The 27,971-nt window shown below is 46.1% G+C and overlaps 1 protein-coding gene across 5 annotated transcripts; it reads left to right on the forward strand.

The window, feature by feature from the left end:
• The first annotated feature begins 852 nt into the window (after positions 1-852).
• Positions 853-27,967, forward strand: LOC133163741 (sodium/calcium exchanger 1-like). Of its 5 annotated transcripts, none has more exons than XM_061293965.1 (17): positions 853-1,009; positions 16,826-17,013; positions 17,210-17,349; positions 17,424-17,576; positions 17,719-17,946; positions 18,088-18,474; positions 18,545-18,655; positions 18,741-18,893; positions 18,997-19,093; positions 19,174-19,365; positions 19,758-19,950; positions 23,307-23,413; positions 23,554-23,669; positions 24,122-24,160; positions 24,490-24,589; positions 25,110-25,382; positions 25,549-27,967. In XM_061293965.1, exons 2-17 carry the CDS (start codon positions 16,872-16,874, stop codon positions 25,926-25,928), a joined length of 2,811 nt encoding a protein of 936 aa, XP_061149949.1. In that variant the 5' UTR covers positions 853-1,009; positions 16,826-16,871; the 3' UTR covers positions 25,929-27,967. The 5 variants fall into 5 exon arrangements, with proteins under 5 accessions (XP_061149949.1, XP_061149941.1, XP_061149972.1 ...); XM_061293957.1 differs by lacking the exon at positions 853-1,009 and adding an exon at positions 4,143-4,333; XM_061293979.1 differs by lacking the exon at positions 853-1,009 and adding an exon at positions 4,144-4,333 and having other exon boundaries at positions 24,122-24,157.
• Positions 27,968-27,971: the final 4 nt, after the last annotated feature.

A 27,971-nucleotide genomic window follows, 5' to 3' on the forward strand; every position in this document is an offset into this window, starting at 1 on the left:
AGTAGCGTTTCAAGACGACTCAGTGTTATGCAAAGCTCAATCAACATCCTAAATACATACCGCAAACGCTAACTACACACTTTTGTTGGTAGCTCCATGTTAATGAAAGGAAAAACAATACCATCAGAATGATCAAATAAAAAGTCATTGCTTTTGAAAAGCCGTCAGTGGATTTATTAAAATAAATACATACATACATACATACATACATACATACATACATACATACATACATACATACATACATACATACATACATACATACATACATACATACATACATACATACATACATACATACATACATACATACATACATACATACATACATACATACATACATACATACATACATACATACATACATACATACATACATACATACATAAAGTCACTATAAATGCAATGACAAAAATAACATTATTTGTTTGCTAAAGCAGACTTTGACTAAACCTTTCAGGCAAATACTGCATTCAAACAATTTCTGTAGCCTTCAGAGACACTTGTCCACCTCTCAGCAGCCATTTTTTTAAAAATGTTTTTGTCCCCAGTTGTTCCAGGTTTGAAAGGTGCTTTCTCCAGACGCCATGTTTCAACTCAACCAAGAAGTTCAATAGGATTTAGATCAGGGCTCATAGAAAGCCATTTGAGTAGCTCAGTGAAATATGTAATACCAGGGTTACCCACGGGGTGGCAGTCATCACTCACCAGCGCCATCAAGTCCTCCACTAGCTGAAATCGTGAAGAAGATCGTGTCATGGCCGTCCTGACATCGAATCCAGAAGTACATAAAAAAAACAAGGGTGATTCACCCCCCCCCCCCCCCCCCCCAACAACTGCCTGTTAGTTTAAAGTAAACGAGGAGTTAACAAGTTAGTGTCCTAAAAAATATTTAACTTTTAATAATGTTTTAAGCGTATATGGTGGCGTAATTGGACAATAAGCGGCTTTGTGATGGACTCGCCGATGGGGCGCAAACAGGACCAACTTTACTGGGTCGTTCACACAGGTGAGTAAACCAGCCTATTCATTTGGGGATTTGAATGACATGCAAGAAAACGTATGGTAGTAAAACCTTCAAATAAGATTTTTGTAAAAAAAAAAAGCACAATATGAGTGCTTGCACTTAATGAGCATTTCCTGCCCACCCGTTTTGTTTTACTTCTACCTTTGAATGATAATTTTCTGCAACAGAGCCATATTCGTTTGGATTAGAAATCCAACTATAATGTTATTTTGTGTCGTTGAGTTCTGATTCCCCACTTTGTTCTCTGGAGTCGTTTGACCTGCTAAACTCAGACGAACGGGCAAAGTCCATAAAGCAGTACAGGGCTCTATTTTAGGGGGAGATTAAAGGAATAAATGCACGAAAGAAATGGTTTTGGTTAGATTTTGCTGTCAAACGAGAGGCATAGAATTATCATCCGTTTAAATGCGCAACGACACGTGACATTTTGGGGAGTGGAATGACGCAAGGAAAGTGACGAGAAGGAGCATTTTTTTATGTGCACGCTGAAGAGTGTGTCGCTTGTGTGTGTGTGTGTGTGTGCGCGCGCGTGTGTGTGTGTATTTTCGTTAAATCCTCTGCTTTTTAATCTGACTGAGCCATACAATTAGTATCCATTTATATCCCCCTGTGCCAACCTCGCCCTGCCTCCCTGCTCCTCATCTGGCGGGTTATATTTGGAAAAACACACACACACACACACGCTCACACACACACACGCAGGCAACGGTTTGTGCTTTATAGTGCCACCCACTTTGCTTGTGCGCTCATTCGCAAAACTGTTCGAGCGCGTTTATTCACCATTCATGGACTAGTGTGCACTCTTTGTCCTTATTATCGTAAGACAATCAGCACGCTTGTTGGGTGTTCCTCCCGGAAAGGTGTAAATCGTTTCACTAAGTCAACCAACGGCAGACATGAGAAGGTTAAGCCAGTCGAGTAAGAACAGACGCCGGACTTGAATCGTGTCATTTCTACTTGGTCATTATACGCCCTGCCGCTCCCTCGCCGTACGACTGGGTGATCACAAGGTTGAGACATATGGCTGCCTTCTAATTCCGTCTGCCCCGCCCGCCGCTAAAGTTGGCCGCTGCAGATGATGCTGCGGGCTGCTTTCGACACACAAATGTGGCATTTGGGGGGAAACAGACACTCTCTGGCCAATTCCAAGTTGCGTTCTACACAAGTGATGACTTAACCGTTTGCAGGCATGTTTAACTGAGCTGCTTCTATCCGGAATTGATTTTGCTGTAACGAATACAATTGTTTGAATCTGAAAGATAACATGTTTGGGTTTTGAATGAGAAAAACAAATATGGTCAGACCAAAATATTGTATGGCTGGCTTGAAGGGATTTCTTAACCTGAAAAAAATGGGATGAAAATCTCTTTTGGGATGTTGAGTTTTCTTAAAAGACAAAAAAATAAAATAAAAAGCGTAGACGTGCGATGCTCGAGAAGTGCATTTGCTCTCCTCGTTCTCCGAGCGTCCTGGTTACTCTCGCATCACTCTTCTTCTCTCACATCATCCCCCCCCGTGTATCTTGGATGCTGACTGAACTAGTTCAGGCAGAATGTGACGCCGTCACGGCTCGTGTTTAATTGATGTTGTTTGATAGGCGCAAGCTGCTTCAGTGGAACGGAAGCGCAGCAGAGCTTAACCGCGAGAGAAAGCCGGCAAATACGAGTCAACCATCGGCGCCACCCCCTTTTCAACTCTTGCATAAGCACGGTTTCCTTCTTCCCTTTTTGGGGGAATTCATGCTTAATTGGCGCTGTCACTTATACATTTTGCCAGCTTCTTGTGTTGTGTTCCTTTAGGCCCGTTGCATTATTCAGATGAACTGAGGTCAGCCTGTTTTTCTTTCCGTCCTATTTGTCAAGTTGGCACAGTCGGGGTGTCACTCGCTTTTCGGTCGGCATCAAATTGGCATGTTGTGACACAACATGGGATGTGCTGTAGTGTTTACAGGTGTGCGCGTGTGTGTGAGTGTGTGAGACAGAGAGAGAAGGAGAGTCTTTGGTTTATACAAAATTCGAGATTTTGGTCAAACTTAGGGCGTGTTGAAGTATACAGTGTTGGATTGTCTTTTAGTTCTGCTTTAAAGAAAGTTTCAGCTGGGAATGAAAAAAAAAAGCTTGAAGCAAGCACACTGTGCCTCTTTGGTGCTGTACAAGCGAGAGGGGTCTTTTTTTCCCCCCCTCAAAGCAGTTCTGAAATTTTAGTAGAAACAACTGTATTTCTGTTTTTTTCTTAACAAATGAGGGCACATTAAGAATGTGTGTTTGCGCGGGTCCCGATTGGTTTCTTCCTCTTGATTTATCATCAGCAACGAGAATTGATTTGACAAGATGGATGGAGGGTGGTCCACGTAATGATCGTACTTGATGGGGATGTGCCAGTTTGTCTGCGTGTTGTGTGTGTGCGCAATTAACAATCAGCTCTGATGGCAAGACGGGGGGCTAATGAACGTATCGCCAGATGCTTTGATTCAGTTGTGCGGCTGTTAGCGCCCTAATGCCCTCAAGTGGATGGAAAACAATCATCCCACGAGTGCGGCAGCATTCTGGCTCTGGAAGGAGCCGAACCTCGGTGTGGCTTACAAGTCGGTGGCGTGCGACTAACGAGGCTGGCGAATAATCAGGAGTTAACAAACGGGGCTTTGGGGTATGCTGCATCCTGATTGATCGGATGCAAAGACTTTTCAAATTTGAAACTAGCTTGCACATGGACGCCGGCAGTTGCTAAATGCCTTTCGCAACGGCTTTCCAAAACATCGGCGTGTTGTCTCTAAGCATCGCTAATTGTCGCTAAGGACAAAGGATCCCCTGATTCTCGGCAGACAAGTTTACAAATACTGCATAATATTTCGCTAGCCTCCAAACATATATCGATGGTCAAATGGTCAGAATTTGCTGCTGATAATAAAAACGGTGACTGTTGAAACTGTTTGCGAATGTCTGGCGAACGTCTTTCCAACATTTGCAACATTCGCTGAGAGTAGCAAGCTTTCACTGATAGATGTTGCTTTCACTTCTCCTCCGCTAAGCAACCCCCATTAACAACCACCAGCGTCCGTTCCAATTGAGATCATTCAAAGAACCTTTTCTCAGTGAAGGGTGAGCGACGTGCAAAGGGAGGAAGAGAGAGAGCGAGGGAGGGAGCGCGTATCGAGCAGTGCGCATGCTCAGTAGTCGCCGCCGGCGGAGGAAGAGGAGAGAGAAGAGAAAGAGGGCAGCGGCGCATTGAGCCCCTGAACGGGTCCGCTGAAGGCTGGGGATGATCACACGCGGGAAGGATGAGCCACTGACCGAGTCGTCGAATACGGTGAGCTGCTGCTGCGTGCGTGCGTGCTGCGCCGTTTCCCCACGAGCCAATCGACACCGGATCGCAGCCTGTTGGCGAGCGTGCGATCGTTTCGAGAGCCAATCGGTTACGCACGCGTGCGTAAATATGCTGCAGCCTGCATGCGGCGCGCGTGGATGCAGTTTGAGGGTGGCACGCTGGTTGTCCGACGAGGACACGTCAAATGTGGACTGTGTGCGTGTGTGCTCCAGGGGCCAAAGGCTGAGTGGTGGAGGGGACCGTGAACGCACCCCAAAGAGCTGCCACGGGCTGATGCATAAATCATGTTGAGGATTTGTATGTATTTTGGATTATTTAGCGATTTATATCAAACTTGCTTGGGGTGGTGCTGATTTTTTTTTTTCTTTTTTGAATGGTGTTTTGGTTTTTGATCCTTTGTATCGTTCATTATATTAGTGGCGGTGCAGCAGGAATGCTGTCACTGACGCTGTCATTGCAAAAATGCCATCGGTGATGAATACGCAACAGAATTTCTTTCCGGAAAAAAAAAGAAAATCATGCTTATTTGAAAATACCTTTGTGTGTTGGTGAGCCTTTTAAAGGGGCGTGGCGTACATAGTGAGAAACGTCACGGGTGTGATTGTCTTGTCCACGCTCCTCGTGAGTGTTTTCATTATTTGGATATAAGATGATGGCAACAATGACATCTTAATGGCACCCGGCGAAGTTTTGGTGCTGACAGTGGGTCAAGAGGGCCGCGGGACATCTGTCATGATAACGACCAAGAATTAATGGCAGCGTTCAGCCACGATGACGTTTTCAAGCGGGCTAAATAATTCAAGCCAAGACATGTCACCCACTGAATAATTGAGGCGCGCAAGCTGTTGAAAGAAGGCTGCAACTTCATTTGCATAATTTTAAGATGACCAGTTTTTGGTGGACTTGTTGAAGATGAGTGAAGTGTTTAATGCCAGCATTTGGAATTGCATGAGACGGAAAGCACTTTTGGAGACAACAGGAAAAGACATCGATTATTCCGCCTAGGTGCTTTGTGATGATTTGCTCTCCCAAATGACTGCAAAGGGAAAAAAAAACATTTGCTTGTTCTTCCTCCTGAGTGCATGTTCACCTCATCCAGACGTTTCATGGTCAACAAACAGCCGAGTGCAATCGCAGCTACGTCAATTTTGATTTTTGTCACGCTGGTGGTTAGGCACGGATGCAACGTCCGCGTGAGTACGGACCGAGGGCGGCCGCAACTAATCCATTAACGACTCCGACCAAGTGCCGGCGTTCCTGCCTGCCCGCCCACACCTCGGCCTCTATTCTGGTGCACGCTAAGCTGGTTATGTGTGTCGCCGCTTCATCGACACTCTGTCAACTTAGCCCATCTGGTCCAATGGCTGAGCGAGACGGCCCCTTGGTCCTAATCCTCTTTCTCCCGTGTGTGGCTGCATGCTCCTTGTGGGAGGGGGAAACATACATCTTTGGAGTATTTGGAGATAGTTTGAAACACATTTCAACTTTCAAGTATTGTTGTCACGCTCTCACTCACAGTTCTTCGAATCAGAGGCAAAGCGGGCTTGACGCTGTTTCTTTTTTGCGTTTCTGTAAACGCCCCCCCCCCCAAAAATAGTGAAACAATGTCTTTTTAAACTCTAGTATTTTTTTCAACCAAACTGGTGAAAGTCCAATCGCCTAATGCTATCATGCTAAGTTAGCATAAATGCTGAGGTTGTTTGAAACCCTCAAACAATTTCTCTGCTTGTTCTTCTCTGCTATTTACAATGTATCTCGGCCCCTTGTGGCAAAAGGTGGTACTGCACACTAAATTGGCTATAAAAAGCCAATGAGGTTTGAACGTCCAATAAAAATGAGCACAAAGATCCATTAAAAGGCCCCCACACGGCCACGTTTGGCCCGTTGCCCATGCGAGAGCACTTGGAGTTGAGGCTGTGTCAAGATTTCGAGTTCCTGGTGGGTCCTTGTGATTGCATACCGGAGGAGGTAGCAGGGAGCAGATGGAGCACTTGTTGCTGGAGTGCCTGCTGACTTGTAAGTAGCCTCTTTCCTCTCGTCCTCCTCCGCCCTTGACACCCTGTCATTTGGCGTCTCCACCCAGCTTGTGCGGCTCGCGCTCTGGCACTGCAACCTCTGCCACGAGAGCAGCGCCACAGGAAAAAAAATCCCCAAAAGACATAAACCGCTACTAATTCGGGCTCAAACATTTGTTCGCCGTGAAATGAAAGAGCAAACGCGGAGGCTCAAATGAGGTCAAGTTCCTTACGGATGTGGGATCGCTTCTGCTTGCTTGGGTTTCAAAGGTACTGTTCTTGTAAACGCTGAGCGGACAAAACAGTTGGAAAAGTAGGCTCAAAAAGTTGCCGTGTTAAACCAAAGTAGTGCTTTTCCGACATTTTCCGAACTATGTTGAAGTGAGTTGAAGAGATTCTTTTAGACATCAGTTGTGCTTTGTGTGTCTTGGAAATATGTTGCGTTGAGGAGATTCGATTCGACCGAAATAGTGCTTTGCCGCCCGTTTCACATTCTTGTGACCGATAAGAAAACATTGATGTCAGGTGGCCCGTTGTGATGTAATTTGCCATCCCATCCGCACGTATCCGCCATTTTTTTCGTCTGTTATTAGCATAGCGTGCTAATCCAACCAACAGTGTTCATTTGTTATTTCCACATTTTTAGCGAGATAAAGCAAAAGTGACTGAATAGGAACATCCAAGATTAGCATCTTGATGTCTGACTAAAGTGGCCGCAAACAAGCTTGCTCTTGTTTCTTTTGCGTTGCGCCCCCCCCCCCCCCCCCACCTTGCCTCCAGCTCGTCCATCCTGCTGGCATTCCCGTATTTCGCCGTGTCTGTAACCATGGCGTCCTGACCTTCCTCCTTCTTCTCCTCATCCTCAGCCTGCCTCCTCGTCCTGACTGCTTTGCGCTCTCCTCCATTATTCATTTGGCTGTAATCTGTCGCTGCTGCGCAAACCTGCCTTACATAATCTGATAATCACACACACACACGCACACACACACACACCGATTGTGTAGGCCTGATTATGAGGATCATAAGCAACTGACCGGTCGGCAGGAAAACAATGGCGTAGTAAATGGAGACGGTGTCGGATGATGACTACTCCTAATCCTTCATCTTCTTGATTTTCCCTTGTTGAAAGGCCACAAGGGGGCCTTCCATAAATCAAGCTTCCTCTCAGCGACGTCCTGGCAGGAGTGTTTCGGTGTTGGGGCGAATTTGCCGCACAACAAAGCTACTGAGTCTTTCTTTCGCAATGTAATGGCCTTCCCGCAAAAGGCGCTTCCTGTGCGTCTCCGAGAAAGACGCTCACTGTGCCCAGTTATTTGTTTGCCACCAAAAAGCGGGAGGAAATCAAAGTTGCGATTTAGGAGAGCAGCAAAAAGGTTCCTTCATTAGAATGTGCTACAGCGAACCATTTTTTTTCCCTTTTCCTTTTGTATGTAGCGGCAATTGTCAATTTTTAGTTGCACGTCTTCACAACATGTCAGGCAGCACTGAGCTCTACCGGATGTCCATAAACACAACATACGAGCAGAGACCTAGAAAGCAAGAAGAGGCAGAGAAGGTCCCCTACTAAGGAATACTTTGGTGTTTAAACTTGAAAGTTTTTATTCCCCTTTGAAAAAAATAAAATTAGAATCTAGTTGGTAATATTACTAAGGGATATTTTTTTTAAAGTAGGTTTGAATCCATTTAAAATGTGTATGGGGTAAAACTACAAGGACCCAATTATGTCAGCTGATATTTTTTTATTGACCCTTGTCAAAATAATCCTACTTGTCCAGAAGTTAAATGCTGATTCTCCCAAAAGAGTAACTGCCGTTCATCGTTGTAGTCGGTCAGAATAAACCGTGCCCTTACTCCATATGTTTACCTTAAGCGCTTTCGCTTTAGCCTGTGATGTTTGCGCTGCTGCTGTTCCTGAACTAGATGTTGCTTCTCGAGCAACATTCTTTGCTTCTCGACGTCGGCAACAAGAGGACATGTAACGCAGGTTCTGGAATCCACCACCGCGTCTAACAACCAGAATGGGACACTATATTACATTGTATTTACCACAGTTATGTCCTGCTAATGAAAACAAGGCAGAATATGTTTACACACACACACTCACACAATTTGAGCAGGAGTCGATTAGCGAGGCCGTCTTTGCTCAGTTGAAGGGGGCGAGCGTGAACTTTGGTTGACGGTTGCCAGACGCTGACCCAGAAGGACTTGAAAGCACTGTCGTAGCTGGAAGGAGTATAAATCATTTGGGGACACAGATGATGAGAAACATGGCCAAAGGAGGAGATGATGGGGAAGGAGGAGGGGCTTCAAAAAAGATCCAGTGGAACCCAATTTACTTGGGCTTCAAATCCATTTGTCACGTTGAAACGAAGCCCACCCCTTCCCCAAAGTGTTTTTAAATGAGGTTAACACTGTATTACATTCAAACATAACAGTTGCCGAAGCGATGACTCGTAAGTGGCATCAGACTATCGTCAACGAAGCCACTTTACCGCCTCCGACTTCTTGTGTCACATTGTTTCAGCGCAACGGGCATTTCTCCTCCATGCGCAATGTCTGCCGCTCGGCTAAATAAATTCTTCAACCCTTCGAAGTTAGCCTTGCCCTGAAATCTTTTTTTCTTCTTTTCCGCTTTATGGCTCACTTGTGTCAACTCCACAGTGTGCGTCCTTTTATTCCATTGGTCTGTTTTGTGCTCTTCTGTTGCCCAGTGAGCAGAGATGTGTTCGCGTCAAAAGACAAAGAACATTGTGTGTGCGTGCGCGTGTTCTTCCATTGCTCCTTCCCAGTGGTTTTGTGTGCCTCCTTCAGGGTCTCTGTTATGCGAACACTGCGCCGCCATTACCTCTCACCATCACATACATGCACAACACATACATAAACGCAAGCACGAGACGACAACCAATCAGAGCGCGGCAGGCGGCTATTGTTCCGTGAACATCTGCATTCCGACCGGTGTCGCCGGCTAGCTCATCTGCGCCATTCGCTCGGGCCGGAGATTATGTGCGTTGCGTAATGCCATACATGCATTATGGGATTGCATACATTACTCGACGGCCACGGCGGATTTGGGTTAAATCGCCACGGCCAGTTAGAAGGATGAGCGGCACATCTGTGCGCAGGCCCAACACCTTGATTCCATTGCACGCAAACACGCACTCCACGTTTTCAAAACTGATGAATTTTCCATCCGTACAATTAAATAGGCGTGTTTTATCACTTTTAAATCCATTTTTAGTTTGTGGGTAATTTTCGTTAATGATAGATGACGTCACTGGACAGGTGGTGAGTCTTTGGCTCATCCAGATGATCTCAACGTGTTCGGATAATGTTGATTATGATGATGATGATGAACACGCATGATAACCTCACTGTAAAAACATACAACTTGTATTTTTTACAAGTTGGAACAAAGTATGAATAATTGACATTAATGGCAACAATGTTAGTTAGCACAACAAAGTGAGCTAAGTAAAGTTTGACATTTATCCAACTTGGGGTGCAACATTTAGTTCTGTAAACTCTTATTTGTTGGAAATGTGAGAAAGAGCATTTTTACATTAAATTGCTCAATTTCTAATTTTATCGACATTTGTTGCCTTGAAATTCGGAGTGTTTTTGTTTTTTTTAACCATGCTGGTTCACCTTTAAACATCACTCACTAGACCCTGCCCCTTAAAGGCCCACATCTGCTGTGACACAATCCCGCGCACACACACACACACACACACATTTCTACGTAGGCGTTGTCGTCAGTATTATCTTGCGCAATAAAACATCTACACACACTCAAACACAGACGTGTATATTAACAGACATGTTCATCTGTCTCCTCGGATCACAGTGGAGTTGGCTGGCCTGCTCACCCCATAGGGCCTTTACGCACTTTTTGTCATTTCCTCTGTTTTTTCCTCCTATCTCTTTCATTTCTTTTTTTTTTTACCATCCTTCTACCCCCTCCCGACCGCCGCCCTCCACCCCGGAATGTGTCACATGTCTCTTTGCCGATCTGTTGCTTGCTTCAGTCGTGCTTTTCTGTGGATCAAAGTGGACATTAGCACACACGCGAGCGACGCAGAGCCTGCTGCTGTAGTTTCTGGCTTCAAAACGTGCTGCTCTTGCTTTGAATATTCATTCACGTGTACCCCCCCCCCCACACACACACTTAGCATGGAGGAACATTAAAAATGTATAAGTGTGGAAGCGTTAACAGAAAAAGGCGTGATGGGATGTGTGATCACTTGTGGCCTTCACTGTCATGCTATCAGTAATTTTATATTTGTCATCCAATCAAATTTCAGCCTCCTTATGTTGTTACGTTAATCCGTACATCTAGATTAGCAGAGATAGTCTCTCTTTGACCATTCAGATTTCATATTTGAGTCACAGGGCCAGAGTGCGGGCCGGCTCTGGATGACATCAGCATCCAGCATTTCTGCATCCTTTTGATTGGTCGGTCTGAACAAACCAAGTCGGACTCGCAGAAGACATCTGCAACAATCTGCGGCTGTTTGATTAATCATCAATTAGGGCAGTGCTTCTCAATTATTTTCTGTTACGCCCCCCCCTAGCAAGAAGAAAACTATTCGCGCCCCCCCCTCCCCACCGTGACTATCCTAACTTGTCTTGTAAGTCGTAAAATGTTGCACTGTCGCAAACGTCACAGAAGTAACAATGAGAGCGCCACTGCCCCCTGCTGTGAAGATGCGCAATTACACTTTATTCTAGTACTGCCAAAAAAAAAGCCTGTTCCCCAGGGTCACGTGCGCCCCCCCAGGTATAGCACCAAAGGGGGCGCGCCCCACTATTTGAGAAGCACTGAATTAGGGAATGATATAAATTGTTTAGTGACCTTGTTTATGTTCAAATTGTCCAAATGCTCAGATTTTTCTCAACAGTTACTATTTTCTGGTTTAGAAAACAATCAACATCTTTGCCTGTTTTCTGACGAATGTAGCCGACAAAACCAGTGACTCAATCTTTATCGATTTATAGAAAAAGTAAGTATTTTATGTTGTTGTTAGGAAACGAGTCGTTACTTGCAGTTACTTGCAGTAATATGAATAACATTAATTACGTTGTTTAACCAAAAGTAGCCTCGACGACGACGGCAACAAAAAAAAAACGTGCCAAAAATGGAAATGGCACTCTCCGTCCTTTCAGTGGCGTGTGTGCCTGCAGCGCTCATTCCAAGGCGGCACTTTAAATTCATTTTTCACGAGCAGCGCCAAGGGGGTCGACTCGCTGATTTTCTTTTCCATTTAAATCGCTAAGCCCCGCCTCCTTCCGCTGAAGTCAAGGAAACGAGCCCAAGATAAATGAGAAGAAGCTTCTTGTGCTCTGCTCAAGACTTTTGTAGCTTATTAATCGCCATGGCAACGGCATTGGAGCTTCTTTTTGCACCCTTTTCACACTCACTCACAAACGCACGCAGAGTGATAGATGACGCTTCCATTCACACTGGCTGACTATTATTGGATGCGACGCAGTCACTGTTGCTTCCATTTTATCTTTGCGAGTGTTGACGTTGGAAAGGGAACTCGCTCAGAAGTCAAACAAACTTAAGCGAGTGATTTGTGGACGACGTGAGCTTGGCCGCCTGCGTGAATCCACTTTGTGCGTTGTCGGGAGCTGTGAAACAGGTGAAAAGAGCTCAAGGTGTCGTCAAGCCACAGCAGATGGGAATTCAAATGTTATTGGAGCGTATGCTTCATGACTCATTCATGGTGTGAATATGCATGCACTTGATTTTGTCACCCCGAGGGTCTATATAAACACAATAACACACCTGCCAAGACGCACACGCACGCGTGCACATAAACTCAGGTTGTGACTTTCCTTTGACTTGGTGTCACTCGGATGGGGGCAAATCGTGACTAATGGTTCAAAAAAAGCTGCTCCAACCTCTTCAATGTAATTGCCAGATGAAGTGTGCTGTCAAACTAATCGTAAAACATGGAAATAATACATTTAAAACATGGAAATAATACATTTTAAAACAACCAAACAAACCATAGCTTATATGCTAATTATGCTAACATGTTAAGTGACATTCCAAAACAAGCGATGCTGCGACACACTTTAACATTCAATTATTCTCTACGCTCAGTCATATATTCTTTAACCTCTGCAAGGAGCTGCGGAAACAATACTGTGCGCACGTCTGTCTTATACTGCCCCTAGATGGCCAAGATGGGCAACAGCACAATGACCACGAAGTGCAAAGCGTGAGGAATTCGGCTCACGACGTCATTGTTGGATTTGAATAATGTAGAGTATGAGAGAGTTAAATTTTTCTCATCAAACAATAACATAATTTTTAGGGGAGGAGGCAGGAATTGACCATTTGATTATACGTAGATAATACATATGGAAGGCTTTACACGGAAATCTGTGTTTTTTTTTAAACCTGCATTTATTTTTGTGTGTGTCGAGACAAAGTCAAACCTCCAAATGTGCACAGCAGCGTGACTCACCTGCTCTGCCCAGCGCACATTAGTTGTGTGTCTGTGTGTGTGTGCGCATGTACGCAACAGCAACCCTTTTGTGCACTGCTTTTCGGCTGCGCTTTACCGTTTGTTTGTTTTTTTAAATCATTTTCTTCGCCTCTCTGAATCCGTCGGTTTAAATAGCGTAAATGAATCGTGTAGGCCAACAGAACGATTTAAAGCCACACGCACGCGCACACAATGATTGCGAGGTGAGCTTGTGCTTGTTTTGTTGCCGTTTGCGACCTTTGCTGTTTGGTTCCATTTGTGTGTGTGTGTGTTGGGCTGCTTGTAGTGTATAACGTAATTTATTAGCCGGTGGATCTTGATCGATATCGGAGTTCCAGCACCAAATCAATTGTGATTACGCGGATCGTTAATTGGAAGGACTTCCCCGAATGGAAGGAGGAGCCGCTCGCTATGAATCAAGTGAATGCGGCTCATCCGATCGATGACGCTGCGGACGAATGATCGAAGCTCGGAGATCTCATTCGAGTGGCTAATTGCTTTTAACCGCAGCGACAACATGCAAATAGATGATTTAGTATAGTAGTCGCAGGCAGACATATATTCTTTATCCTCTGCGAATGGTGATGACAGCAATTTACTGAGACGTAAATCAATCTAATCTTGGTTTGTGTTTGCACGACTGGCCTGTACAGTTACATCGTGATGAGCAAACTGTTTCATGCTTTACATCAAATGGAATTATTTTATGACATTATTATTTTATGCAATGTGCTATTTTTAAACAAGATGGGGGTGACTGGAACTGATTAATGGTATTTCCATTCATTTCAATGGGGAAAGGTGATTTGAGATACAAACGTGGTTACGTAACAAATTAAACATGACATTTATTTGTGGATTTTTGCCTCTGCAATGTGCACCCCATGATAATCGAGGCTTCACTTTTGGAACGGGATGTCTCTCTTGGCACATTCCGATGTTAATGAGTATGCTTTTAGGCCCTATTTTTGTGACATTTGCGCCATTGTGGGAGTGAACACATCTAATGTGAATCCTGATCAATCGAAGCAGCTTTCCTCATTCCCTTGGAATTCAGCACCGGAGAACTTGCATGCTCTACACGGATTCTCTGGCACATAGCACATTTGAAAGGAACTGCAAGAAGATATCTGTGTGCGATCCCCCACCAACCCAATCCCCCGACCCCTTGAACCTTTGAGCGGAATAAGTAAGAGTGTGATTCAAAGGCAGAGATTAATAGCGGTTCCTCGGCCATCCTCTGCTGCCCGCTGACAAGCACACAAATCCAGCGACTGCTGACAAGGTTGTTATCTGCAGCTTCCTCGCTTCGGGTGATGCAGGAGGCGTCGGTCCCAACAAAAGAGGTCGCCAGCCTTTGAAAGGTGGAAGACGATTGGAGGCCAAATTGCTCTTATTTATGGCCGCAGCGTGCGTGATTGTGGTGGTTGCGTACAAACCGCTTCAGAGCTGAATAGCAAGTGGGGGACGTCACATGCAGGGCAGAAGGCATTTTCGATGCGGTATTTCTCTACTACTCTACTCAAGGTATATTTATTGTTAAAACATGAGATTTTCTTGATTTATGAAAAGTGGAATAGGATAAAGAAAGTGACGTGCAGCCCATATTACACTGGTACCCAGTGAGCCGACGTTGGCCGATTTTCTGCTGTGACCTGCGAGTGCAAATTGCCTTTATATGCTTTTATATTTACGGTAGCAGTGACTCAAGTCAATTTACAACAAGCAACAGTTCAGCAGATAGAAAACTTCTTCAGAACTAAACACTTCTTCTGAAAAGATGCATGAAGCTCTTAATTGCAAACTAAACAACACACATTTTGCCTGGAAACAATTAGTTAGCCTATGCTAGATTAATGCTAACATATCTTGGTAAGCACCATAGGCTCGTGGGCTAATTAGCACCTGGCATGGGTAAATTAAATTAAGTTAAATTAAATTAAAAACAACTACTGTAATATTCCTGCCGTAGTGACGAAGGAAGGAGGGCGAGCGAGTGGCTGGCGTCCACTAGATCACGTTGACCTTGGGCTCGGCTTGATCCGACCTTCCGTGGCGTCATATGATGCCCACATCAACACGTCACGCTGTGCCTGCGTGTGTGTTGTGTGTAACCTGTGTCCGTGTGTACATGACACACACACACACGCATCCAGTCTGCTGGTGAATCAACCGCAATAAGATTGTCACGTAAAAAACCAAACCAAGTGTTTGTGTTGTACAAACTGAAATATGGGCAAGCACTTAAGTGTATTTGCTATTGTCATTTTGTATTTGTAACCACTTTTTTTACAATGCGCATGACAGTGTGTCAAACTTGTGACTTTCCTGCCAAATGTTCCATCCTGTCGCGTCACATGTGATGTTTGCGTTTGTGCGCCCATGTCCTTCCTCGGCCGACTTAGTGATGCGTGGCCTACTAGAGTGCCGTCGGCCCGGCTGCTTTTCTTTCCGCTGGGCTGCCTTCGAAGGCCCGGGCGGACTCGTCGGTCTACCCTAACCGACTCGGACAGCTCGGGATAGCGGCGGGCCACTCGGGAACCGTTACGGCGGCCCTCCGATCTGACTAATTAGGCGGCGCATCATCATCGCACTTGACTCGTTTTTTTTAATTTAGAGTTCGCTTTAAGGCTTGGATCATCATTCCCACTTCCCCTACTGCTTTGCTTCCTGCTACCATTTCTATGCACTAGTTGACAACTGGCTTCTACTAGTTCTAGATGTAGTAGTACTAGTATCAGACAATTGTCAACTAGTGCACAGTTTTGTCTTTATAGTGGCCGGACACATTTTGTAATAAAAAAAAAAAAAAAAAACTAAAAGATATTACGTACTGTTGTTTTTTCATTTAAAAATGCAAACATGGCAAAAGAAATCCCGCGTTTTATTCTTAGTAACACAGGTCAACCCACATTTGCTGGCAAGAAGATTTCGATTGAAAGTGCCAAATGAAAACAGCAGACAGACAAACGTTAGCGTCCTTGTGGTCTTGTGTGTTTTCTGGAGAGGAAACAAGCAAAGCCAAGACGCAGCCAATCAAGATTGGTTCAAGCCTCCGACAGCGTTTGCCCTCGGCGCTGTGCATATGCGCGAATGCCGACTCGTGGCGTCAAACGAGGCAGAAGAGCAAAGTGCGGCTGATGTGATATGACTCGGCGAGTACGCTCCACGAAGGGCTCCAAAATGGACACAAATGCTCTTCTTGAGCTTTTTGAAAAAAAAAAAAAAAAAAGCTCATATTTGTTCACCCAGCCAGATTTGTTTTGCAAAAGCTGCCCCAACAGACGTTATGTTATTTCTTGTTTTCAGTCACTTATTGTGGCCACAGATTGCCGTGCAGATTTTGACGGCGATAAGGTCGAGTGGACGTGTGGAAAAAAGAGCGAGCGAGTGGGTGTGATGTGAGGAGGATGTGAAGAGGGAGTTAGTGTGTAGAGAGAGGCGGCGCAAATGTGAAGTGAGCGTGAGTGCGCGTCGGCGAGGCTGCAGGATGGCGATCCGTGTCCACCAGCTATTTTTTCTACCAGGCCTTTCAATGAAGCAAGAACAAATAGCTTTCAAAGATTTACAGGAGATGCTATTGATTTTTTTTTTTCCTGAAAGAAAAAGATTGAATTTGTTGCTTCTGATTACAAAATGTGATGCCACATTGATGTGCTTGCATTGTTCTCAGTGGCCCCCAGGGGGCAAGCTTAACCTCCCAAGTGGTCTTTCTCGAGAGCGTATTTGACAGCCCACTCGCTCACATGTGCAGGGCTCTCGACGCTTTGGTTGAAGGGAAAATTTGATCAACCAAGAGAAGGTCAACCACTCGCACACGTGACGAACTGCCTTTGGGTTCCTTCTCCAGTATAGTTCAAGGGTGTCAAAGTTGTTCTCGGAGGTGGTTCAAGGATCAATAATGCAGAGCGACACGGCCTTGGAGAGTGGGCTTCATTTTTGCTGTTTTTTTTTCTTTCCAGGTTGGCATCTTGTAAGCGCAGTTGAAAGTGGTGAGGAACCGTCAAAATGCCCCCGCCCACGTCCTACCCGTCCTCCTTCTGTCTTTGCTTGTGCGCCGCTTCGCTTGTGCTCCTGTCCTGCGCCGGATGCGTCCATGCCCATTCACCTGAGAAGAACTGCTCCGCCGGGGGGGACCCATGTCAGGATGGTGGGTCTGAAACTGGGATTTTTTCATTTCTTGAACAGACATGTTTTGCATGTAAAGAGTGTCAACCAAATCCCTGCCCTTGGTTTGATCCACGCAGGAGCATATGGAATTGCGTAAAGAATCCTCGCTCTGGTTGGTTATGAGCCATTTTGTTACATTCCTCCAGCATCATATGTTCTCTCTCCCCTTATTTTAGGCGTGCTGCTGCCTGTGTGGAACCCCCAGAACCCGTCGGTGGGTGACAAAGTGGCTCGGGCGATTGTGTACTTCGTAGCGCTCGTCTACATGTTCCTGGGCATGAGCATCATTGCGGACCGATTCATGTCCTCCATAGAGGTAGGCGCTTCTCAGCGTGCAAAAGCCGTGTGCATAATAGTTGGAGTCACGCATCATGTCCCCTCCCATCACAGGTTATAACATCACAGGAAAAGGAAATAACCATCAAGAAGCCCAACGGCGAGACCACCACTGCCACAGTCAGGATTTGGAACGAGACCGTTTCCAATCTCACCCTCATGGCCTTAGGCTCCAGCGCCCCTGAGATCTTGCTGTCTGTCATCGAGGTGTGTAGTATAGTTAGCAGGACTAATGCATGATCATTGTACAAGTGGCGTTCCTCAGGAGTCATGCTCAAGTACTCTGCACTTGTGCTTTATGCAACCCTTCAAGACAAACTGATGATTTTCCATGGGCTAACTTCCACAGGTGTGCGGTCACAATTTCTCTGCGGGTGCTCTGGGCCCGAGCACCATCGTGGGCAGCGCCGCCTTCAACATGTTCGTGATCATCGCGTTGTGCGTCTACGTGGTGCCCGACGGCGAGACGCGCAGGATCAAGCACCTGCGCGTATTTTTCGTCACGGCCGCCTGGAGCATCTTCGCCTACATTTGGTTGTACCTCATCCTCAGCGTCTTCTCTCCCGGCGAGGTGGAGGTGAGGCAGCAGAAGCCACGTTTGCAAAATCCAGACTTGAAAACCTGACTATTTGTTGTTGTTTTTTTACACCCAAAAATGATTATTTTGAAAATATTTCAGCCTTGCTTGATTGGTTACTTTTTTTTTTGTTTTTTTTAGATATGGGAGGCGGTGCTGACCTTCCTTTTCTTCCCGCTATGCGTGGTCCAAGCCTGGGTGGCTGACCGTCGCCTCCTCTTGTACAAGTACACCCGCAAGCGTTACCGCGCTGACAAGCATCGAGGCGTCATTATCGAGACGGAAGCGGGGCCGGACGTGGGCGGGACGCTTGGCCAGGGCGGCTTTACCAAAATGGACATGCTGGAGCTGGACGGTCAGATGGCGCTCAACTGCCACGGCGCCCTGGACGGCGGACTGATGGAAGAAGGCGTAGCCAAGGACGAGGAGGACGAGGCCCGGCGGGACATGGCCAGAACGCTGAAAGAGCTCAAGCAGCGGCACCCCGATAAAGATATGGAGCAGCTCATTGAGATGGCCAACTATCAGGTCATTCAGGAACGAATGAAAAATCCATTTCAGGACCCCGTGTTATAACTTTGTGGTCTTGCTCATTCAGGTTCTGATGCAGCAGCAGAAGAGCCGAGCGTTCTACCGTATCCAAGCCACTCGAATGATGATCGGAGCCGGAAACATCCTCAAGAAGCACGCCGCCGATCAGGCTCGCAAGGTCGTGACTGAGACACTACCCCCCCCCCCCCCCCCCCACCGGAAATATCGTGTACTCATTGATTATTATTTTTTCTCCCCCACAGGTAGTGAGCAGCCACGAGACCCAGGCCCAAGAAGACGACCCGCATACTGTCCGGCTAGAGTTTCAGCCCGCGTTGTACCAGTGTTTTGAGAACTGCGGCTCCCTTAAGCTGACCGTCTCCAGACATGGAGGAGACGCTGGACTCACTGTCAAGGTGGGCCAAGGGTGACACACCTCCAAACGTGTGTGTGTGCGTGTCCTACCACAGCGTTTTGTACGTTGCCTCTCTCTCGCCCACGTCGTTCTTGCGCCTCCAGGTGGACTACCGCACCGAGGACGGCACAGCCAACGCCGGCTCAGACTACGAGTTTGCTGAGGGAACGCTTCTGTTCAAGCCCGGCGAGACCCTCAAAGGTAGAAAATAGGAAAAATGCCCCCCCCCCCCCCCCCCCCAATCCACAGTCCCATCAGTAGTCTGGAAATTCCATCCACAGAGATCACGGTGGGGGTGATCGATGACGACATTTTCGAGGAGGACGAGTACTTCTACGTGCACCTGAGCAACCCGCGATTGGTGGGCTACCCCGAGATTAGCACCTCCCCCCTTGACGCCGGCTCCGCCCCCAAAGCTGTGCTGGGTGACAACCACACGGCTACAGTGACCATTTATGATGACGACCACGCCGGTGAGGCTTTTAATCTTCAATAAGTGTATTCTATATTTGAACTGTCCTAATACTAAGGTTGGAAGGATCATGGTTTATTTTGTACAATATGCACAGAACATTTTATTGTCAGATGGATTAAGCGATGAAGATGTTTTTTTTTTTTCATCAAGTATACTTTGAAATCAGATAATAGTTTGGCTCAAGAAGCTGAAGGTAGGATTTATTGAAATTAGTGAGGCGCCTGCGGAAAAATAAAACAAGTGTTTGATCATCAGCGTGCTCGTTCTGCTGGGATGTCATCAAAGCTTCCAGGACGTTCACAACACGGGGGAGCCATCCTTGAGATGCGGGGGTGTGCTTTGATCACTTTTAATCGAGAGCTTTTCAATCCTCCTCGTCTTCCTCTTCAGGTATCTTCACCTTCGAGAGCAGCAGTCAGCGAGTGAGCGAGAGCGTGGGCGTAATGGAAGTGAAGGTGCTGCGGACGTCGGGCGCTCGAGGGCTGGTGGCCGTCCCCTACCGCACGCTGGACGGCACGGCCAGGGCGGGAGAGGACTACGAGCCGGCGGCGGGCAAGTTGGAATTTCAAAACGACGAGACCATGTGAGTGCGTGATCGAGTGAAACGCTACATGCTAACTAGCCACGTTTGACAAATGGAGGGTTGATGTTGATCCAAAGAAAATATGGTGATCTGGCACTTTTCTACATGCAACTTTTGTCATTCCCGCAATACTTTTGCGACCTCACTTGATGTTTTTGTCACGTATATTTGGATATTTCTCTTTGTTTGTGTGCCGTTTCATCCGTGCAATGAAGTGTGCAGTTGGGGTTTAAGGAAGCTTGAAATGTTCCCTCATTAGTGTGATCCCGTGAGCTCTTGCTCTTTTTATCCCTCCCCAGCGTTGACTTGTCATCATCTCTGGCGCACGCTCTTCTGTAACGTGCTTCTCGCTCCTTGAGGAGAAGAAATTGAGAATCGCTTTGGTTTCGGCTGCCACCGCTGCGGTATCTTTTGCCGTCTTGTAGACAGTTGCTGGGATTGGCTTTTATTTGAAATTCACTGCAAAAATAAGAAAAGTAAAGCGTCACTGGAGGCAGCTTCTGGAGTAGAAGGCTTAGATCCTGCCTCCTGTTTCGACCTCGTTCTTTTCTTTGATGTGTGAAGGTTCTCATGCTGCCTTGCTTTTTCTCATATCAACTCGCTGATGATTCTTTTGCTCTTGAACTGTTGACTTGGTTTCCCCCTTCTTGCTTCGCATCTCAACTTGTCCCTCTCTGTCCAGCCTATGTTTTTTTGGGGGGGTGTCCTAATTCAGTATAGCTGGCTTCGGAAGCCCTGTTGTAAGTCATTGTCCTAACACTCCACCCTCCCTCCTGGTCCTTCCCGGGCCCTCCAGAATGCTTGTGTTTACTTGTCACATCTCTTGTTTGTTCTCTCTGTTTGAATGAGCTCCCTTTCCAAGTCTGGCACAAGATTCGAGTGAGAAAGAACATTCAAGTGATAAAAGTCAGGGGAGAAGAACAAGTAATTGGCAAGGACGAGGGAGGAAGGAAGGAAGGAAGGAAGGAAGGAAGGAAGGAAGGAAGGAAGGAAGGAAGGAAGGAAGGAAGGAAGGAAGGAAGGAAGGAAGGAAGGAAGAAGAAAGGAAGGAAGAAGAAAGGAAGGAAGAAGAAAGGAAGGAAGAAGAAAGGAAGGAAGAAGAAAGGAAGGAAGAAGAAAGGAAGGAAGAAGAAAGGAAGGAAGAAGAAAGGAAGGAAGACGAAAGGAAGGAAGGAAGGAAGGAAGAAAGGAAGAAAGGAAGGAAGAAAGGAAGAAAGGAAGGAAGAAAGGAAGAAAGGAAGGAAGGAAGAAAGGAAGAAAGGAAGGAAGGAAGGAAGGAAGGAAGAAAGGAAGGAAGGAAGGAAGAAAGGAAGGAAGGAAGGAAGGAAGGAAGAAAGGAAGGAAGAAGAAAGGAAGGAAGAAGAAAGGAAGGAAGAAGAAAGGAAGGAAGAAGAAAGGAAGGAAGAAGAAAGGAAGGAAGAAGAAAGGAAGGAAGAAGAAAGGAAGGAAGAAGAAAGGAAGGAAGACGAAAGGAAGAAAGGAAGGAAGAAAGGAAGGAAGGAAGGAAGGAAGGAAGGAAGGAAGGAAGGAAGGAAGGAAGGAAGGAAGGAAGGAAGGAAGGAAGGAAATAAAGAAAGCGAGGTTTGTCCATCAACATTGCTACCCATCCAATCCTTTTTATTGCGCCAATCGGTGTAAAGCTCATATGGAAGACTTGTTTATAGTCGTACCTCTCCCGCAAACGATACCACACTCAAGCCTACTAAAACCGATTTTTGCAAGTATTCCTCAGTGTTTCATTTGTCCAAAGAAGCTCCAAAATGTGTTTATTTGTCACCCTCAGCTAAAGTTTACTGTAAAGCGGACACAAAACAAAACAAATGAATATTTAAAACTCCAAATTGCTCAACCAATCCACATCATTCAGTCAAGCAAAAAGCATTTTTCTTTATGAACGCTGTCCATTGAATTAATTTGAACTGATGAAGTTCTCAAATCAGAGCGCGTGTAGGTGATTTGTGTGTGGTTTGCGGCGGGCTCTGTTGCCATGGTAATTCTTGCTCAGACAACCGTGTACGCTGCTCTCCGGTGAAAACTTCCTACCTCCAAAGGCGCCGGCGTTCAAGTTTGAGTAACCGCTAATTAAAAACGAGCCGGCTTTTTCATTAAACGGGAAGTAGGGCGTGAAGCTTCGCCAAACTTGCTTAATCTGGTTGTTAGTGGTCGGCTATGGCCACGGGAAAAATCTTGTTTTTCCACACACTCATATGGAGAAAGAATGGATAAAGTTTTGATGAATAATGTCGCCATCTCTGATTTCTCCCGCATTCAACCCTCCATCCGTCTGTACGTCTCGGGAGCCCACACCCACCAGAGTCAGCGTTAAGGAGCTTAAAGTCATGATAGTTTTCACAGCTTTTGGAACACTTGAACTAGTTTTTTCTGTGTGTGCGTATGTGCCCATTTGAGACTCCCCTTTCATGCGTGCATCCATGTTCACATTGTATTCAACATCCACTACAGTAACAGATGTTCTTATTTGAAATCTTACCCGCCGGCATCTTGCTTGTTGCCATAGTCACCCCCCCAGGTCTGCCCTTTAACCTCAGCCCCGCAGGCCGGCGCAAAGTGCCAGTCTCGGCCGGCTGCGCTTGAACGTCGCGCTTGAATTCTCTGTGAGCATCCAAGCCTAAGGTCCGCCCTGGCGGGCATCGTCCAGCCCGGCCGACTTCTCTGCTTTCCATTCTTCGAGCAGGGTGGCGGTAGTGGATTCGATGACGCGTGTGCGCCCAGTCAGGTGGATGCCCGGCGAGAGGAGTAACTTGCGCCAAGTTTCTCGCCGTCGACCATCTGCTGTAGACTTGGAGGAGTTTACTTTGAAAGAGCAGCGCAGCAATTTCATTGGAAAATAGAAGCAGGCATTTGGGATTGTGTTTTTGGAGTTTGGGGTGAGAGATTGTGGGCTGCACCTCGGACTGGTCGCCAGTCAATGTCAGGCACTAGACAAACATTAGACTGGTCGCCAGTAGGAGATCCTTGATTTTTTTTTTTTTCTCAATTCCAATGTGTCTGACAGAGTCCGATTGTGAAAAAGGACGAAGCAAATGTTTGCAATGACGAATTAACAATAACACTGCGAAGATGCTCCCGTGGGGGAGGAGGAGGAAGAGCTGTGCTGAGATGAAGATCGGAGGAGAAAGGAAGAGCATGTTTGCGTGCCCAAGTTGGCCCGATGATGCTCTGCAGCACTGGGAACACACAAATGGATTTGTGTCACGTCCGATCCCATCCGCTCTTATTTTTATGTAGCTTGCGTCTGTGTGTGTGTGTGTGTGTGACACGATGACATCATCACTCAAGCAGACTGCAGATGGCCTGTTTCAAATTAATGCGGCCACAAACATGTTGTCACGCAGGAAGATCATCGAGGTGAGGATCATTGATGACGAGGAGTACGAGAAGAACAAGAGCTTCACCGTCGAGCTGGGCGAGCCGCTTCTCTTGGAGATCGGACAGAAGCACGGTGCGTGCGCTCTCTCGTGTGTGTGTGTGTGTGTGTGTGTGTAGGCCAGAGGCCAAAAATAAGAACATGGAGTCTAGGGGAAATTGAGAAGCTCTAAAAGATGGAATGTTGGGATGGTTGTTGCTCGCTCGCTCGCTCAGGAGACTCCAATGAGAACAAACCGGCGGAGGAGGACGAGGTGGCCAAGATGGGCTGCCCCAGCCTGGGCGAGCACACGCAAGTGCACGTCGTCATCGAGGAGTCCTACGAGTTTAAGGTACACCCGGCCGGTCTCTCGACATGTGCCTCGTCCATCCATCTGTCCGTCCATTTCCTGGGGCTTGTCCTCATCTAGGTTGCAAAGATGGTGAAAAATATTTCCAGAAAATGACTCCGGGATGTTAAGATGGGGAATTTTGGAAGGATTCCAAATTGGAAAGTTGCAGGAATATTGCTTTTAGAGAGCCAATTCCCACCTAATTTCTACAATCCAAATCCTTTTCATTTTTCCACGGCGTAAGACCATATTTGATGACTTATGTAAATATTTTTATTCAAAGGACCACTGAAACAAATGAGGTTGTCCACGTTACTACAATTTATTTCCATACACCTGGAGCCCGATGACAGATTGAGGTTGTTCAGGTGTACCTAATGAAGTGACCACATGAGGCCAGCTCTGAAAAATTCATTTTTCATTTATTTCTGTGTCCATGTGTGTGTCTGCAGAGAGCTGTGGATGTGCTTTTGGAGAAGCGTGCCCAGGTTGTCCATCTCTCGCTCTCTCTTTCTCGCTCTCTCTCTTACACTCTCTCTCTCTCTCTCTCTCTCTGTCTCTGTCTGTCTCTCTCTGTCTTTATCATCCACTCGCATGCTTTTTTTATTTGTCGTTTGCCCGTACACTGGCCATTTCCTGCCGCTTTCAATTGATATAATGTATTTTGCAGCTCTTTGAAAGGCTTAAAATCAGCACTTTCCCCTCCGTCTGGGAGTGATTTAACAACCGGAGATTTCTCTTGCTTTGCTCTTTTGCGCTGTTCCTGCTTGTGCTCGTCTATATGTCTTTTGTGTGTGTGTGTGTGTGTGTGCGTGTGCAGAATACAGTAGACAAGCTGATCAAGAAGACAAATCTTGCCTTGGTGGTGGGAAGCAGCAGCTGGAGGGAGCAGTTTGTTAGTGCGGTCACTGTCAGTGCAGGTACACACACACACGCACGCACGCACACAAACACACAAATATTCTATTACATTTATTACATCTACCTTGCTGCACAAAATATCACTTTGCACAAAGGCAGTGGTGGAGCTAGACACGGCCCCTCCTCCTGAAATATGCCCAGACCACCAAGTGCCAGGGCTTGATAAATAGGTGTTTTGGGATTTTTCCGGGATTTTTTTTTTTTTTCGTCATTAACCCCAGCCCACATATATTGAAGGTTTATCAACGTTTTCTAAAGACTTTTTTGAGTTTATAAAATATTTTTGTTGTTTTGCATACCCCTAAGATATGCCCCCTCCCAAAGAAAAAAACTTTGGGTACACTAGGTTTTTTGTCATTTGCACAGAATAAGAAATTGAAGCTAATGCAGGAATATCTAAAGCCAAATTAGTCTTCCAAAAAATCCACAAATATGCAAGCGAGCATATAAATATGTAGACATAAATTCCATTTTCAGCGGATTTGAGTTGGCCTTCTTCTTTTTTTGGGGGTCGAGCAGGAGACGACGACGACGACGAGAGCAGCGAGGAGCGCCTGCCGTCGTGCTTCGACTACATCATGCACTTCCTGACCGTCTTCTGGAAGGTTCTGTTCGCCTTTGTCCCGCCCACTGAATACTGGAACGGCTGGGCCTGCTTCATCGTGTCCATCTCGTTGATTGGCGTGCTGACGGCCTTCACCGGCGACCTGGCGTCGCACTTTGGCTGCACCATCGGCCTGAAGGACTCGGTGACGGCTGTGGTCTTCGTGGCGTTGGGCACCTCGGTGCCAGGTGAGGTGCCGGCGGGGGTAGGGCAAAACTTTCCTCATGTCACTCATGGTAAAGTGACACCACACCGTCAGTGGTTCTAATGGTCTTCCTTCCGAGGACAAAGATCGTGCTAGCTAGCACACAGTGCCAAGCGTCAAGGTCTTCCCGTATGTGGTGTGCCCTGCAGACACGTTCGCCAGCAAGGTGGCGGCCATCCAGGACCAGTACGCCGACGCGTCCATCGGCAACGTGACGGGCTCCAACGCCGTCAACGTCTTCCTGGGCATCGGCGTGGCCTGGACCATCGCCGCCGTAGCCTGGCGCGTCCGTGGCAAGACCTTCCTCGTGGACCCTGGCAACCTGGCCTTCTCCGTCACCCTCTTCACCATCATGGCGTCGGTGTGCGTCGCCACGCTGCTTTACCGGCGGCGTCCCACCGCCGCCGGCGGCGAGCTGGGCGGCCCGAGGACTTGCAAGTTTCTGACCTCGCTTTTCTTCGTGTCACTCTGGCTAGTTTACATCCTGCTGGCCTCGCTGGAGGCCTACTGCCACCTGCCCACCTTGTAGACGCACATGTGCGCGACGGGGTCCAAATAATCCAGCCACCACGTTTTGCTGTGGCGCAGTGCCAAGATAGAGGAAGGAGAAGTTGCGCCCAGTAAATTCAAGAAAAGAGGGAAAACTAAGTTGACATGGAAAGCGGAGGCTGCGATGAGAATCGTTCAGTTTTGAATCACGATGGTGGGATTTTCAAATAGTAGACCTAAATAATGCCTCTACTTAAAATGTCTTTGTAGTAATTACGGAGTAGCATATAGCAGGATATGGCCGCCAGACCAGGAAAAAAAAAAATCAATATAACACATGGCCATTCACGCAATCTACAACCTCACCTCAACTTAGTTTAGAAAGAATCAATTCACCTCCTTTTTCCATTGTCTTGATTGTGTTAAATTGTAAAGGAAAGAAGGAGCGGGGAAAAACTGCGACATTTGCGTTTGCATCTTGAAATCAACCATGACGTCTCAGAGCCAGTGCTGACCTGCACTGTTTTTGTTTCCCGGCTTTGGTGTGCCGCCAGAGTGCGAGAAAGCCAAACTTCTTCTCCCTTAGCTAATGCATCTTATGATTTTCCCTGCATTTCATTATGATCTTAATTTTGGAAGAAAACGAAATGAGAAGAAAGCTCCTCTTTGTTTACAATGAAGGGACTAAGGAGAAGTGAAACACCAAGTTGAGCCAACCACAGATTTGGGGGTTTTTTTTTGCTCCAAGAAACCTGACTGTGCTTTTGTTTGTTCCCCACAAGCAAAAAGTGTCTGTGTCTTTATCTTAGATGGGAACCCACTCAAAGCTCCTTTTGTCTCAGTCGCTTTCCCCATCTAGATCTTACGGGCCTTCGCTAATTATACAAGTATTTTAATGAAGTGTTTTTGCGTCCCAAAGTGTAACGTCCCCAAGTCAACGCCATTATGCATTCCTTTGTCGCCACCTGCTGGTGAAAATGTTGCTTTCCAGTTGTCGACTACAATTACGATAGCATAAAGTAAACCAATATTAGCTACAAAGTTACTATATGACGATTTGCGAATGAAAACAATTTACGGTTTTAACAGTCAGTTTAGACGGTTTTCTAAGCACTTTGAGGAGAAACTTTTGTACATACACAGCATTGACAATTGTACATATGAACTGTGGGAAAAGAACATCAGTCTCTGGCGCCATCTTGTGGCCCTCAGTCGCTAATCACGTACCGTACGTTTTTTTTGTACCTGGATTGAAAATGGATACGTTTCATTGATTCATTGAGCTGATTTTCTTCAGAAACAAAACGCAAGAAAGGAATTAAATGGAAACCATCAATCATTTTAAGCATTCAGAGCTTCACTAAGCGGGAATTAACTTAATATTGATGCGTCCCCCTTAACATTTGTCCAGTTCAGTATTACTCACAAAGTGCTTTTGTTCAAAACATAACCGTTCAAAACATAACATTTTTCATTTTTATTTATTTTTTTCCTTACTGTGATGTGATTTGCCAACAAAGCACCCAGAAGTCAGAATATCGAAGGGGGGGAAAATGACTGAATGTGTGTGTGTGTGTGTGTGTGTGTGTGCGCGCGCGCATAGTATTTTCACGAGTGTGTCGATGCATGAATTGAACACATTCAGAATAGACTGTTGATGTTTCCAAAGTAGTAAATAGTATTTTTTAAATCTCCAAATGAACCTTGTACAAGTGTCATAAATGTTTACAATGACCTACCTATGTTTTGTGCGGGGGTCTCAGATTAAATTAAATATGCGAGGTAAATCTTCGCAGAAGTGTTTATCAATACTAACAAGATCTATGTGTGCCATTAAATAAAATATATAGAGCTGTCAAAGACAAAGGGACGATTTCTTCTTTTGAATATATATGTACACTATAGTATTTATGTGTATTGGTCTCGGAGTTGAGAAAATCTATATTTACATTAACAAGTGTATTCATTCTCTTTTGTGCAGTATCCCACGAACCTGTTGTAATGGACTGGGTAATGTGGTTGAGGTCAAGACATATGATGCACCTTTTCCCCAAATTAAAGCTGTCCCTGGTGTCTTAATGTC

This window comes from Syngnathus typhle, linkage group LG1, assembly GCF_033458585.1.
Source record: "Syngnathus typhle isolate RoL2023-S1 ecotype Sweden linkage group LG1, RoL_Styp_1.0, whole genome shotgun sequence".
In the NCBI taxonomy this organism is placed as follows: Eukaryota; Metazoa; Chordata; class Actinopteri; order Syngnathiformes; family Syngnathidae; genus Syngnathus; species Syngnathus typhle.

Coding starts and splice junctions, on each gene's coding strand:
- LOC133163741 (XM_061293965.1), top strand. CDS start 16,872: ATGCCCCCGCCCACGTCCTACCCGTCCTCCTTCTGTCTTTGCTTGTGC. Junction 17,947..18,087: donor TCTCTCCCGGCGAGGTGGAG/GTGAGGCAGCAG, acceptor TGTTTTTTTTAG/ATATGGGAGGCGGTGCTGAC. Junction 24,590..25,109: donor TGCGGTCACTGTCAGTGCAG/GTACACACACAC, acceptor GGGGTCGAGCAG/GAGACGACGACGACGACGAG.